The following is a 12,408-nucleotide window of genomic DNA, read 5'->3' as shown; positions in this document are numbered from 1 at the left end:
CTGCCAGCACCACAACATCAGTGTCACTGGCTCTCTGGCTCCCAGACTAACTAAACACAGCTTGCGTTGCCTAGTGTCCCCACACTGGGTCTCCCTAAATCCTTGCCTAAACCAAGCAGTCAGGGAACAAACTACAGATTACACTGCTGCCACTACTCAGCCTTTCTAGAAACAGTAGCTCCTGTTAGAGGTAATGCTGGACAAGTGAGCCATCTGCAATGGCTGGAAATGTAAAATCATGGGACAGGCTTATGTGCTTCATGGCTTTATCTTTCAGCTGCTCAATCCTGCTTGTCCAAGACTGATTCTGAGTTTAACAGTAGTAAGCAGAATCCTAAATGTTTCTATTTCTAGGATAAAGTAGGATTCTCCTTGTTTGGAATCATTGTCTAGGGAGGAAAGAATAAGAGTCCCGAGGAAGAGGTTCAAATAAGAGCACGTACATACCAGATACAAGAATATATTTAATGTGCACCAGTCTCAATAGATTCCATATTGGTGGTGGATCTTATTTCAATGCATGGAAGCTTTTTCACAACAAATAGCAGAAGAGAATCATCTCACTTTTTACATGGAAATATCCTCTGTACAACACATGTTTCCATGCTTACGTACAAACAAAGTGCTCTCTGTACTTATGGACAAGTAAGCACAGAACTAAGAGGACAGAATACTTAACCTGTTTCATAAGACAGAATGGACAGTTGATTGTTTCGATAGATACAGTAGGTGCTTCCATTTGGCTACGGTAGCTACAATATTTTGGCAACACAACATTTCTCTCTAAAAGGTATCAGTCCTGGGAGGAACTGTTCAGGGTCAACCAGTCTCTTCCCCTGTGGATAATGGGTTTCTCATCTCTATACCTCTGTCGGCAGCTGCCCATTGCCAGCAGAGTGCTTGATGCTCCCATTCAGAGTGGTGGCCTTGAAGGTGTAAGATCGGCGTCTAATTGAACCATCAGTGTAGATACTCTCAGGCTTGTTCTGGCAGCTGAAGAATGTGAGGAACCCATTCCGGTAGTTCTTGTTCATCCACCCATAGAGCAGGGGGTTTACAAATGTGGAGCACATGGCCACCACATGGAAGACGGTGTAAAGGAGTTTGTACTCATGGAAGATGAGCACCAAATCCAGGTCGATGGCAAGCTGGAAGATGTGGAAGGGGAGCCAGCAAACTGCGAACACCACCACCACCATCACTAGCATTTTTGTTGTCTTCTTCCTCCTGCACTGGCTGTCGCTGCTGGAGGTGGGGCTGATATGATTTTTCAGCTTGAACCAGATCCTGATGTAGGCATAGCAAATAATGGCAAGTGGAAGGATGTACTGCAGAAGGAGCATGGAAAGGCTATAAATGGTGGCATCTCTGTTATTTCCGGAAGGCCACTTTTCAGAACAGACGGCTATTTTGAGGTTGATGGATGGGATTTCCTCATGCCTGTACTCTCTGAAGATGGCCAGCGGGCCAGCCAGGACTGCACCAGTCAACCATGTAATGGCTATGATCATGAAACTGAGCCTCTTGGAGATCCTGCTATCCAAGTGGAAAACAATGCATCTATACCTGTCCAGAGCTATCACAGTTAAGGTGAGGGTAGACACATGGACACTCAAAGCTTGGGCATAAGGGACCAGATGACAAAGAACAGCCCCAAACTTCCACTCATCCAGTAGCGTGTAAACCAAGGTGAAAGGCAAACAGAGAGTGTCCACCATGAGGTCTGCCACGGCCAGGTTAGCGATGAAGAAGTTGGTTACAGTCCTCATGGTTTTATATTTCACTATCGTATAGATCACCAGGGAGTTGCCGATGAATCCCAGCAGAATTATTAAGGAATAAGCTGCGATCAATATGACCTGGACCCCAAGGATCTTGGTACTGTCCATCATGATGCTGCTGGAACCTTGGAGACCTTGGCTAGGAGTGACAATGCCACTGGAGTGCCAGCCTAGTGGCAGCTTCTCATCCAGAACCAGCTCCTCCATCACCAGGGTGCTGTTGGTTTGCTTCAGCAGCCCCATGTCTGGTGTGTCCTTTCAGGAGAGGGGGGAGGTCTGTAACGTCACCTCTGGAAGAGTAAAAGTGAAATAGTAAAAGTGAGACCCTTTCAGACAGGAGAGCAGCTTCAAGCACCTTGATTCACAGTGGCATATCCAGGTTGGCATTTCAAATGAAGCAGCAGCAGAGGTAACGTTCCTTGACTTTTCCCTACTCCCTAATAAACTTGTGGTTTCCATACATAGTTACCACAGCCACTCAGAGGGATGTTAATCCCCATTAGACCTTATTTTAAACATACGCTAAAATTCATACCAACCCACCACGGAAAGGCCAGTGCCCATTCCATTTCCCAAATGAACTTTTCAGATTTTATTTATTTAAAAGTGAATGGTTTTTTTAACAAACAATCCTTCCACTCACCATGCTGATGCGACCAAGACAGAGCTCAGCTTACAGCACCACTTCTGTGTGCCCTGCCTGTTGTGGTCTTCTGTGCTTTTCAAAATGGTTGCACTAGAGAGACAACACCCCCCTTCTTCCCCCCCCCCCCAGCAAGGTGCACGAGCCCAAACATCTCACATGAAAGTGCCTCTGGCAGCATTGTGCATGATGACACAGGGCCAATCCAACTCCGTAAGCCAATGCTGAATTTTGTTGCGATCACAATAAGAGAATGTTGCCACTGCAGGGGTTTTATTCAGCACATACACAGCAGCATAAAATTCAACACAGCTATTAAATCCCCTTTCTCTGTCAGAACCCCCCACAGCTGAGAAGTGAATAGGGGTGAGCAGGGGTCACACTCTCCACCTGCTCAGACCCAAATGTGGGGCCAAGATCCAAGAATAATGCTTGAACAAAGTGCTGGTTAGGAAAACAGATCAATTGAGTGGCATAAATAACATTGTCTGCAAATTTGCTGTTCAGCTTTTCTGTTCTGAATCATTTCCAGTTGAGCAAAAGGGTTTTTAATGCCGCTCGACTGAGGGAAATGAAATGTGGGTCCAAAATCAAGAGTGCACCCTCAGAGGCAGGAGCAGCTGCATGGCATCTTATCGTCCTCCTTTCAAATGAATTGTTCGAAGTTTCACATTTGTTTCTACAGGAACCAGCGAACCATCTGCTTCTGGGCAGCTCAGCTGATCCTAACCTGACAGCCACAGTTGCAGGGTTCTCAGAACAGTATGACCCGAGGAATGGATGACTCTGAGTTTTTATGTGAAACGTGCAGTGGTTTAAGCTAGTTCCTTAAACAAATGGAAGAAAATAATGGCCATCACGATGGTAAATGAGGCTACGATTATGTTGTAATGGATAATAAATAGCTGGGTGTTCATGTATCACTCCTCAGAACAAGGATCTTCGCTCCCCTTGGGAGCGGCTTCAGGAATCTGCCCTGATGGCTGCAAAGCTATGCTGCTTGGAAAGCCCAGGGAAAGGAGAACAGCCTAATTTAGATTGGTCCCAGCTGCGCTCTCCCCTGCACGCTGTGTGTTTTTATTGGCATTTACAACTTTGGCACCAGTGGCTCTACTGGCGGTGCTGGTTTCGACGGCAGGGATGCTAGGATAAGTTCTCCTCTCAATGAAATCAGTGCAATCCCACTGCAGTGACAAGTTTAAGTGAGGCTGCGTTGGTCTGACCAAGAGGAGGTGATTCTCTGCCTTTATAGTATTTTCTCATCTAGGCAAAGACGGTGCATTGACAGAGTAAATTCTACACAGCTACAAGTGAGGGAGAAAGGATGGTCCGGGGTGAGGACACGCCCTGGACAAATTACTTAGCCTCTCTGTGTTTCAGTTCCTTAGCTGTACAAAGAGAGATCAAAGCACCCTGCTTGGGCTCTCAAGGGGGTTGTGAGGCTAAATACACTAAAGGCTGTGAGAGGCTCACATACTATGGTAATGGGGGCCATATCTAAGGTGGGAGAGATCAGGAGGAAGGGTAACCCTAGGCAGCAGGGGGGAAAGGTAACACCCACATTCAGCTGGAGGTGAGGCCGGGAGGAAGGTAATGAGGGTGAGAAGTCAGTGTTGAAGGTAACATGAGGCTGGGTGGGGTAATGGGAGGGTAACCCCACTTGGAACTAGTCGTGTCTACTAAATCTTCACCAACTAAACCAAAACCCACAGGCAGGTTTGTTGGAACGGTTCTCTTCTCCCTGCAGGACCCATTAACTACAATAGAGAAAACCCTCGGGCCACCTGCTCATCCCTGACAACTAAGAGAAGCTGGCTTAGCAGCTCGCACCATGGAGGCTTCTGCTCTTGCACCGAATGGAGACATTAGCTGAGCAGGGAGACGTTGGGCCATAGAGAATGTATTGATCAGCGCACAAAGAAAATGCTGAGAGACACGGTTTGTTGCACAAGCCTCCATGGAAACAACGCTGCCAATCAATGGGCAGCATGCTGCAGTGGTGACCTAGCCCCACTGCTTCCCTGCAGCTCAGAAAGCCCCCTCCAGCCCTCCTCAGGTAACAGGTGCTGGGCTGAGCCAAAGTCAAACTGCAGTAGGGAAGAGCAAAGTTACAGTCCAAAGGCTGATGCAGAAAACAGAATGAATGATGGGCATTTTTCACTGCAGACTTTCTCAGCTTCCTCACTTCCTCTTGCCCCATATGTACTCATCTAACTAGCTAACTACCCACAGCCTTGGCATCATCCCTGGTCCCAAACCTTCCCTTTCTCTTTTTCCCACATCAGCTGCCAACTGGCTGCAGAGTTTCCTATTTAAAATCAAGCTATTTTCTTTAGTTGGAGACTGGTGATAAAAACAACCTGGGAGCAGCCAGAAACATAATAATCATTAGAGCTGTTTTGCCTCAACCATAAAAGGTCTTAATGGACTTTTGCTTTTCAAAGGGCAATAATTAAAAACCAATTAAGGAATTGTAGTTAAGAGGCAAAACCGCACTAGACTCATAGACTTGAAGGCCAGAAGGGACCATAGTGATCATCTAGTCTGACCTCCTGCACATCACAGGCCACAGAACCTCACCCAGCCACTCCTATAATAGATCCCTAACCTCTGGCTGAGTTCCTGAAGTTCTCAAATCGTGATTTAAAAACTTCAAGTTACGGAGAATCCCCCATTGACTCTAGTTCAAACCACCAACTGCCCCAGCCTGCAGAGGAAGGTGAAAAAAACCCACCATTAGGCTGATCCAAGGTCATTTGGGCTGCTTCTAGGTCGACAGCTCATGCACCGAGGCTCATCCCAATGAGAAATCAAACTGTGGAGTTACAGCCCCCTAAATGCGTACTGGGATGTGGGAGTTAGGGTAGCAAGCCGCCCACACCCTAGAGCCCCAGCAAAACTGCCAGGCTAAATGGAGAGATCTCAGGAGCTGGGAACTACTTCTGTGGGAATGAAGCAGTACCAGTGCGGACAAGTGGGCTGGCAGAAGCAGAAATACTCCCATGATCTGTTCAGACCTCTACACTACCGTAAACGACTGGGAATGTGTTCAACGGCCTTGTGCCTCTGACAGGAGCATTATTTAGATCTGTTCCCCTGCTGAGATTAAACCTACCATCTCGGTCTCTTCAAAGGCAGAGTCATGCTGGGGAAGGTCTGTGGTCTGCAGGGAACAAGAGGTGACCTCAGGGGTAGAGATATACACCCAGCTGTCTGTGAGAGGAGTGTACCTTTCAACAGGAGAGGCACAGGTCAAGTCTCCTTGGTGGCCCAGGCCCTTGCTAAAGATCTGAGCGCTGCCTGGTTTTCAGAGGTGCTGAGAACCCACAAATCCCACTGAAGTCACTGGGAACGGCTTGTGCTCAACCCCTTTGGGAAACGGACCACACTAGTGTCCTGTACATCACTGAGCACGTTGCTGGGGCTGAATAATAGTCCTGTATGTGGATGCTTCAGGGTTCATCCTCTGCTTCAGGGAAGACCTGCCACACTGAGTGTGGCAACTGCAGCCCAAAGGGGAGAGAGGCTACCCCCAGTAGGGAGAACTGGGATGTTGGATGTCTCCACTCCTGGGTGCTACAGTCTACCTCCTGCCCGTATGGGAATGTGGGAGGGTGATACTGTGCACTCTGAAGAGGCCGACTGGGAGAAGCCAGTTTGGAGCCTGACCAGTTACAGCAGGAGGACTTTCCTTGCCTTAGGAGGGGACTGAACTTTAAGTCTGACCTGGCTGAGTAACCCAGAAGAACTCTACTGCAGAACCAGATTGGCCACCAAAAGGCAGTTCTGGAGTGGGAAGAATCCCTGCAATGCTGCGTCCTGACCTCCAATGGTGAGTGTGCCCCCATGACATGCACCCGTACAGCCCCCAGTACTAGCCACCTGGATGGTTTGACTCAGATCTATACGTTGTTTCACTGAGTGTCTAGGCTGTGAACATGATCCACACAGAGACAGGACAAGAGAAATGGCAGAGGGCATTTCCTGAAAAATGAGGTAGTTGGAGACAGAAAGGGAGAGTCTTTCCCTTTGGAGACAGAAAACAGAGCTGGTTAATTAAAAGCAGTGCGTAGTGAGATTATGGTGGCTCCAGCCAGCAGTTTCTGAGCGTGAGGGGGGCAAAGGGAGCAGATGGGAGGGGGATAATGGCAAAGGCTACCCTTAGATCAAAGGCCCTCTGCAGTCACAAGCCCGTCACCATTAGGTTTAAAGTGGGAAAGGAAGGGACCTGGAGCCAGACTCTTCTCTCTGCTTCCAATCTTAGAGTAGCTGTTCTGATTAACATTGCACATGGTCTCTTTTTGCGACTGGCTTGAGGCATGAGGAATCAAAGGGCTGCTAATAACTTTTGTATTTTCATGTACCCGGTCATGGTCCTATTGCTGCTGTGCCCTCTCTCCATAATGGCTCAGACCCAAACTGGCCCATCAGGTAAAAAAAAAGTGTTGTTAGGGCTTGGACTAGACCAATGCCTGGAAAGGACTAGACCAACTCTCCCTTTGCCTGCTTCAGACAGACCTCACGGTTACCGTGTGAGGAGGGGCAGCAATGCTAGAGTCATTGCCTGAAGCGGGGACCCGGCAAGAGCTGGATCTATCCTTCCTCATGCAACTCCAGGGAGTCATTATGGACTGCACTACAGGGGGACTCTGGGGTCTGAGCCCCTCTCTGCCCTCCAGAAATTATGTCGCAATAACGTGCTAGGTTTCCGCTGTCCCTGGTTAGACCTAAGAATTGCCAGACCAGATCAGACACATGAGCCATGTAGTCCAGATCTGTTTCTGAGACTGGCCAGTAGCAGATGTCCTTCAGCGGAAGGAGCTAGGACACTTTTCTCTGGCTGAGGGTCTGCTCCAAAGTGTGTATGTGTGTGTGTGTGAGAGAGAGAGAGAGAGAGAGAGAGAGACCCTCCCAACCTGCCCACTTTCCACTGTGCTCTTCGCTCCCTGCAAAATATCATCTGATCCTGGAGAAGCACAAAGCCCCCATATTGTGTAGAACAGCGATAGGGCTTCCTGGGGAGGAGAGAGATTGGGGGACAGAGAGGAAAATCAAGGGAAGTCAGGCAGCTGGAAATTGAATCAACATCCTGAAGCCACGGGAATCCAAGAGCACCATCAAGTGGCCACTTCCCCAGCACTCTGGCTCCTCCTGTGCTTAGAAACCCAGTGGGCCCAGGTTTGAATCTTAATTGATTCTGAAAACTCTGGGGAATGTCACGCCAGCAAGGTGGTAGGATAATCCCTCGTCACTCCATGACTGAGCCCCTGGGTGGAGGAGAGACGATAAAACAAGGAAGGGACAACAGCCCTAAAACAGCCCTAACAGATGTAGAGGTCAAGAGTTGGATGACCTAGCGCTGCTCAAGCGATGAAGCATAACTGAGGGAAATAACCCCAGGGGCTCCTGTTTCCGTACTGGAACCTGCAGGTTCCTAGGATGATGCGTTCATACTTTCACAGTTAGGGTGCTTCAAAGGAGCAGGTGAAGTTTCTGCAGGAAATGGTGCAAGGAAGTTAATTGGGGGAGCTCCCAGCTACTTGGCTCAGAAGAGGAGGAGCAATAGGTGGTGACAGCACTAGTTGTAGGGGACATTCATCTATACTTCAGCCTAGTTCTCCCCCCACAGAAACCACTGGGGGGAATGTTGCAGGAGCACTGACTGTGGAAGAGCTCACAAGGTACTCTAGTCCCAGCAGAAGACCCAATAGGGAATGATGGAGGAGCACTGGCTGTGGAGAAGCTCACACATACTTCATTCCCAGCTGTTCCCAGCCCTGTGGAGAATGACAAAGGAGCTGGTATTCCCCTTACAGACATGAAAGCCTGTAGCAGAAGTGCCTCCAACATTGCCATGTGGCAGAGATTGGCTGGGCATGGGGAAGCAGATTCCTGACATGCTTTTCTCCGCACCAGCTGTGGGAGGCTGCAGGAGGTAAGAGAAGGGATATGCTGGTTGTGTGCCAGGATCCAGCTGTGGTTTGGGGAGTGTGCGGCCTGATTCTGCTCCAGGAGTGAGATGCAACCACAGCAGATAATGGAGGAGGAGAAGAGAAAGTTGGAAGAGAGAAACTAGAATCCTACTTCCACCAAACCTGTAGCAGTAACTCAACTTCTGGTTGGACACATTTGAGGAGCAGATGGCAAAGAGTCTTCCCCAGCCCCGGGAGCTGCAACCACTCTTAAAAACAATATGCAACAAGGGAGGAAAGGTCGCAACCCCTGACTTTCATTCTACACCCAGCCTCGACGGCTTGCTCCTGGACCAGAGCTACCGGTAGTGACAGCAGCATACCAAGAGCGTGTTCCTATGTAAATGACAATGGAAACCAGCATAAAGGAGGTTTCTATCAGAGGATGCAGGGAAAGATTTACAGGAGGGAGCAGAATTTCTCAGGTGGCAGCTTGTTCTATCCACACCTGCCATTCTCTGCTCTGTAGGTTTGTGATTCGTTTCCGCAGATGCCCCCAGCCTCCCCTCTCCTATCCCCTCTTCCCTCTGAGCAGCCTGCTCCCCAGGCTCTCTGCTTCTGCTCAGGAACATTTCAAAACTCCTGTCAGTATTGCTTGCTGCACACGTTTTCTTAATTCCATAGCTCAGTGCTGCCAGCACCTGAAATCAATCCCCGGGATGATGATGCTTAAACTCTGCCATGGACAAAACATACCAAATCTCCACTGTGCACCAAGAATGAGCCCTTCCCAACCCACCTGGCAAATGCAAGAGCATTCTCTGAATTCAGTAATGAAGGCACAGCAAAGCCACATACCTGGAGTTACTGTCTCATCGCTGTTTGGGATGGGGGTCCGTCCTTTCCTTTCCGCTTTCTCTCTCCGCGTGGATCAACCTATAGCAAGCAGGATTTCTAAAACTAACTCTTGGAAAACAAAAAAAATCATGTTGATGACTGTGCTCCGGGAATGTGCTTCATCCCGGAGGAACAGTTTGACATGCCAGCCTGCAGGCACTCAGAGCTTCCTCCAGGAGAGTGACTGACAATCCCTGCCACACAAAGCTGGATGCTCCGTTAGATACTGAATGAGAGAAAGAAGAGGGAGTGTGTGTGTTTTAACAAACAGGAAAGGAAAGGGGGAGGGAGCCTGCGGCTGCTGTTCATACATTGTTCAGCCACTGAGGGGCTTCTTGCAGTGGAGGAGAGAAGAAGAAGCTGAAATGTTCCGTCACATCATCTTCCCATCCCAGGGAGAGGCAGTGTGGTCTAGTGGCTAGGACAGTGGCTGCGTTCTGTTCCTGGCTTTGCTCCTGACTTTGGGCAAATCTCATTCCACTCGTTCTGTGCCTTTCTTGTCTTGCCTATATAGATTGTGAGCGCTTTGGGCCTGGAACTGTCTCTTCCTCTGTGTTTGTACAGTACCTAGCACAATCTATGTGCTTCAGTGGTATAAATAATAATGGTCTGAAATGGCAGTAGCCACATGGCAACTGCTTGTCCCTTTTCAGAAATTGGAACTAGGAAGCCAAGTGAGCCTTCCATGTGCCTGGTGCTGTCCAAACTGAACAATCTCTGCATCCAGAAGCTTACCGTCTAGTGCAGATGTGTCTACGTTAATACAACAGGTGTCGCTGTGTGGGGGGGTTGGTGGAGTTACATTTTGTATTCTTTTTTGGAATAAAAAACCCATAGAGATGTAATTCAAGAAAGAGAGAGGTGATCTATCACGACAGCAAACGTTTGGTGTTCCTGCAACAACTAGCCTGGCAGAACCATGGGGCATGGCAGAATATCCTGCAGGCAGCCAGAATGGGGGAAGTAGCAGAGGGGGCAGGGTTTCCGGCCTTGCTGAAGGTCCCACAGGTGGCCAGCCAATAGAAAGGAGGCTCTGCGGCATGAGCTCTACCTGTGTTTGCCTTTCCAGCTGACCCGGACAAGGAAATGCAGGAGTGAGGGAATGAGGAGAAGGACACCCAGCATCTGCTTTGAGACAATTCAGCTAGGAAGCCATTGTGGCACAGCTCTGGCTCTGGCAGGCTGCGCTTCCTCTCTCTGGTCAACTGTGGAGAATCAGGAGCCGAATAGCATCAAACTGGGGTCTTTTGTGCCTGCTCGAAGAGGTCCAGGGTGCTAAGGGAATAGGAGAAACCCCAAATGGCCAGACAGAGAAAGGAAAGGCAAAACACGTCCGTACCAGAGACATCCCTTTCCTGAATCTGTCCGAGTCACCCACAGCTTCCAAGCAGTCAGTAAATGGATGCATGGGGTAGTTTCTAACCAAGGCATTCTTTATTGCTCTGCAATATAATCACAATACGTTTTCAGCAATGTATTAGACAGCTGTACCCAAAGGCCTCTGAGCGCCGTAGCAAAAACATAACTCTAAACAGTAATAAACACAGTGCGGGGAGTGAGCAGGCCTGATCTACACTGGTTGCTGCTACAGGCTGAGGTGTAATCATTTCACAAGCCTAAGGATTATGCTTGTTCACTTCTGCCCCTGTGCTGGGTGCAGATGTGACAGGCACATGCAGCTACACTTTTCCTCTGGCCCGTGGTATGCACAGCACGCCTGAACTCTGCCCATTCAAGAGTCAGGCCACCTAATCACTCCATCCCGGGGTCAGCGCTCTGCTCTGGTTTGTGAAAGACTCAGGTCTGAATGTAGGCTTCCCTTGACGGCCCCTGAATGGTGTCAGTCCAGGAGACACAAAAGACAATGCTGCTTGCTGAACCTTTTCCGCTTACCAAGGTCAGGTGAGGAAACAAGTCTGATGAGCTACACTGTATGCTTTGCTTTAATGTATTCTGCATCTCCTCTGCAGTGTGTCATCTGCCAATTGTTCCGGGGGTTACATCTGCCCAGTGCATTGGGACCCTTCCGGATAGGAGGCATTAGTGTATTCATTTGTAAGTTGTTATTACAGTATTATTGCTATTCAAACACTTGGGCAGTATTTCAGGACATGGCAGCACGCTGGATACTAGCAAAGGTTCTTTCTCTCCCTAGTGCTGAGAAGGATGGTTAAGCCCTGGAGCTGGTTACCTAGGGAAATTGTGGAACCCGCATCAGTGGGGGTTTTAAGAACATGTTAGACGAACGCCTGTCAGGGATAGCCTAGATATACTTAATTCTGCCTCAGCAGGGGGTGATGGACCTCTTGAGGTCGCTTCCAGCCCTACATTTCTAGGATTCTTTATGGCCCTCATCACCTTAGTTTCTGAACACCTCACAGTCTTCCGTGTATTTATCCTCACAACTCCCCTAGGAGGCAGGGCAGTGCTATTATCCCCATTGTGCAGATGGGGAACTGTGGCACAGAGAGGCTAAGTGACTTGTGCAGATCACACAGAAAGTCTGTGGCAAAGCAGAACCCAAGTCCCTCAAGTCCCAGGCAAGTGCTAACCATTGGACCATCCTTCCTTTGTCTGCCATTTCTTTTAATAAAAGTCTCTTTACAAGTACAAGATAGAGCTCAGTAACTGCAGGCAGGCAAATCCAGTGTGTCATTTATTCACTCTTGCTGAGCCACCCTTGCCTGGGAGGTTTGCGTCTTTCTCTTCCCCCTTCTTCTTTCACACTAGTCCATTTTGTTTTAGATGTACCAAAAACTCAAGACCAAAGGGACAGCTGTAGGTCTCGAATTCCCAGCTAGTTTGGTGAAGAGAAGCAGCAGATCAGCCTCCTAAACTGAGGAGCCCCGAGCTGAGCCAGCGTCGCCCATCTGTCCCCTTGGAAGATAATGAAGCAGGTGATCACATCCCAGAAGGGGAAGCTCATGGGTAGTGAGTGATGCATAATATCCCGAGTCTCTTCTTGTAGGAAGGAGAAAGTCGGAATCCAGCTACAAGAGCCTTAGGTCTAAAGTGGATGGCTGATTTCTACCCAGGTGCAAGAGAGACTCCTCCCTGCTCTTCTGGCAAGAGATGCTTGCTACCCGTGCCCCAGAGCTCTTCGCTGAGCTTCCCCCTTGGCTGTCATGAGATGCCTGTGAAGAGGGCAGAGACTGCCCCCAGCAACATCCTCCTC

The 12,408-nt window shown here is 49.0% G+C and overlaps 1 protein-coding gene across 1 annotated transcript; it reads right to left on the bottom strand.

The window, feature by feature from the left end:
* Window positions 1-484: 484 nt before the first annotated feature.
* LOC112106504 (neuropeptide Y receptor type 2-like) lies at window positions 485-9,396 on the bottom strand. Its single transcript, XM_024199797.1, has 2 exons — window positions 9,195-9,396; window positions 485-2,071 (listed from the first exon to the last, which is right to left on the bottom strand). The coding sequence occupies exon 2, from the start codon at window positions 2,022-2,024 to the stop codon at window positions 861-863; it is 1,164 nt and encodes a 387-aa protein (XP_024055565.1). The 5' UTR covers window positions 2,025-2,071; window positions 9,195-9,396; the 3' UTR covers window positions 485-860.
* Between the last annotated feature and the right edge of the window lie 3,012 nt (window positions 9,397-12,408).

The sequence above is a fragment of the Terrapene carolina genome, unplaced genomic scaffold, assembly GCF_002925995.2.
Source record: "Terrapene carolina triunguis isolate 2854851 unplaced genomic scaffold, T_m_triunguis-2.0 Scaffold629, whole genome shotgun sequence".
Taxonomy (NCBI): Eukaryota; Metazoa; Chordata; order Testudines; family Emydidae; genus Terrapene; species Terrapene triunguis.
This window is presented reverse-complemented; position numbering and strand designations above follow the sequence as displayed.

Excerpts from the sequence above, each read along its gene's own strand:
- LOC112106504 (XM_024199797.1), bottom strand. The coding sequence starts at position 2,024 with ATGGGGCTGCTGAAGCAAACCAACAGCACCCTGGTGATGGAGGAGCTG.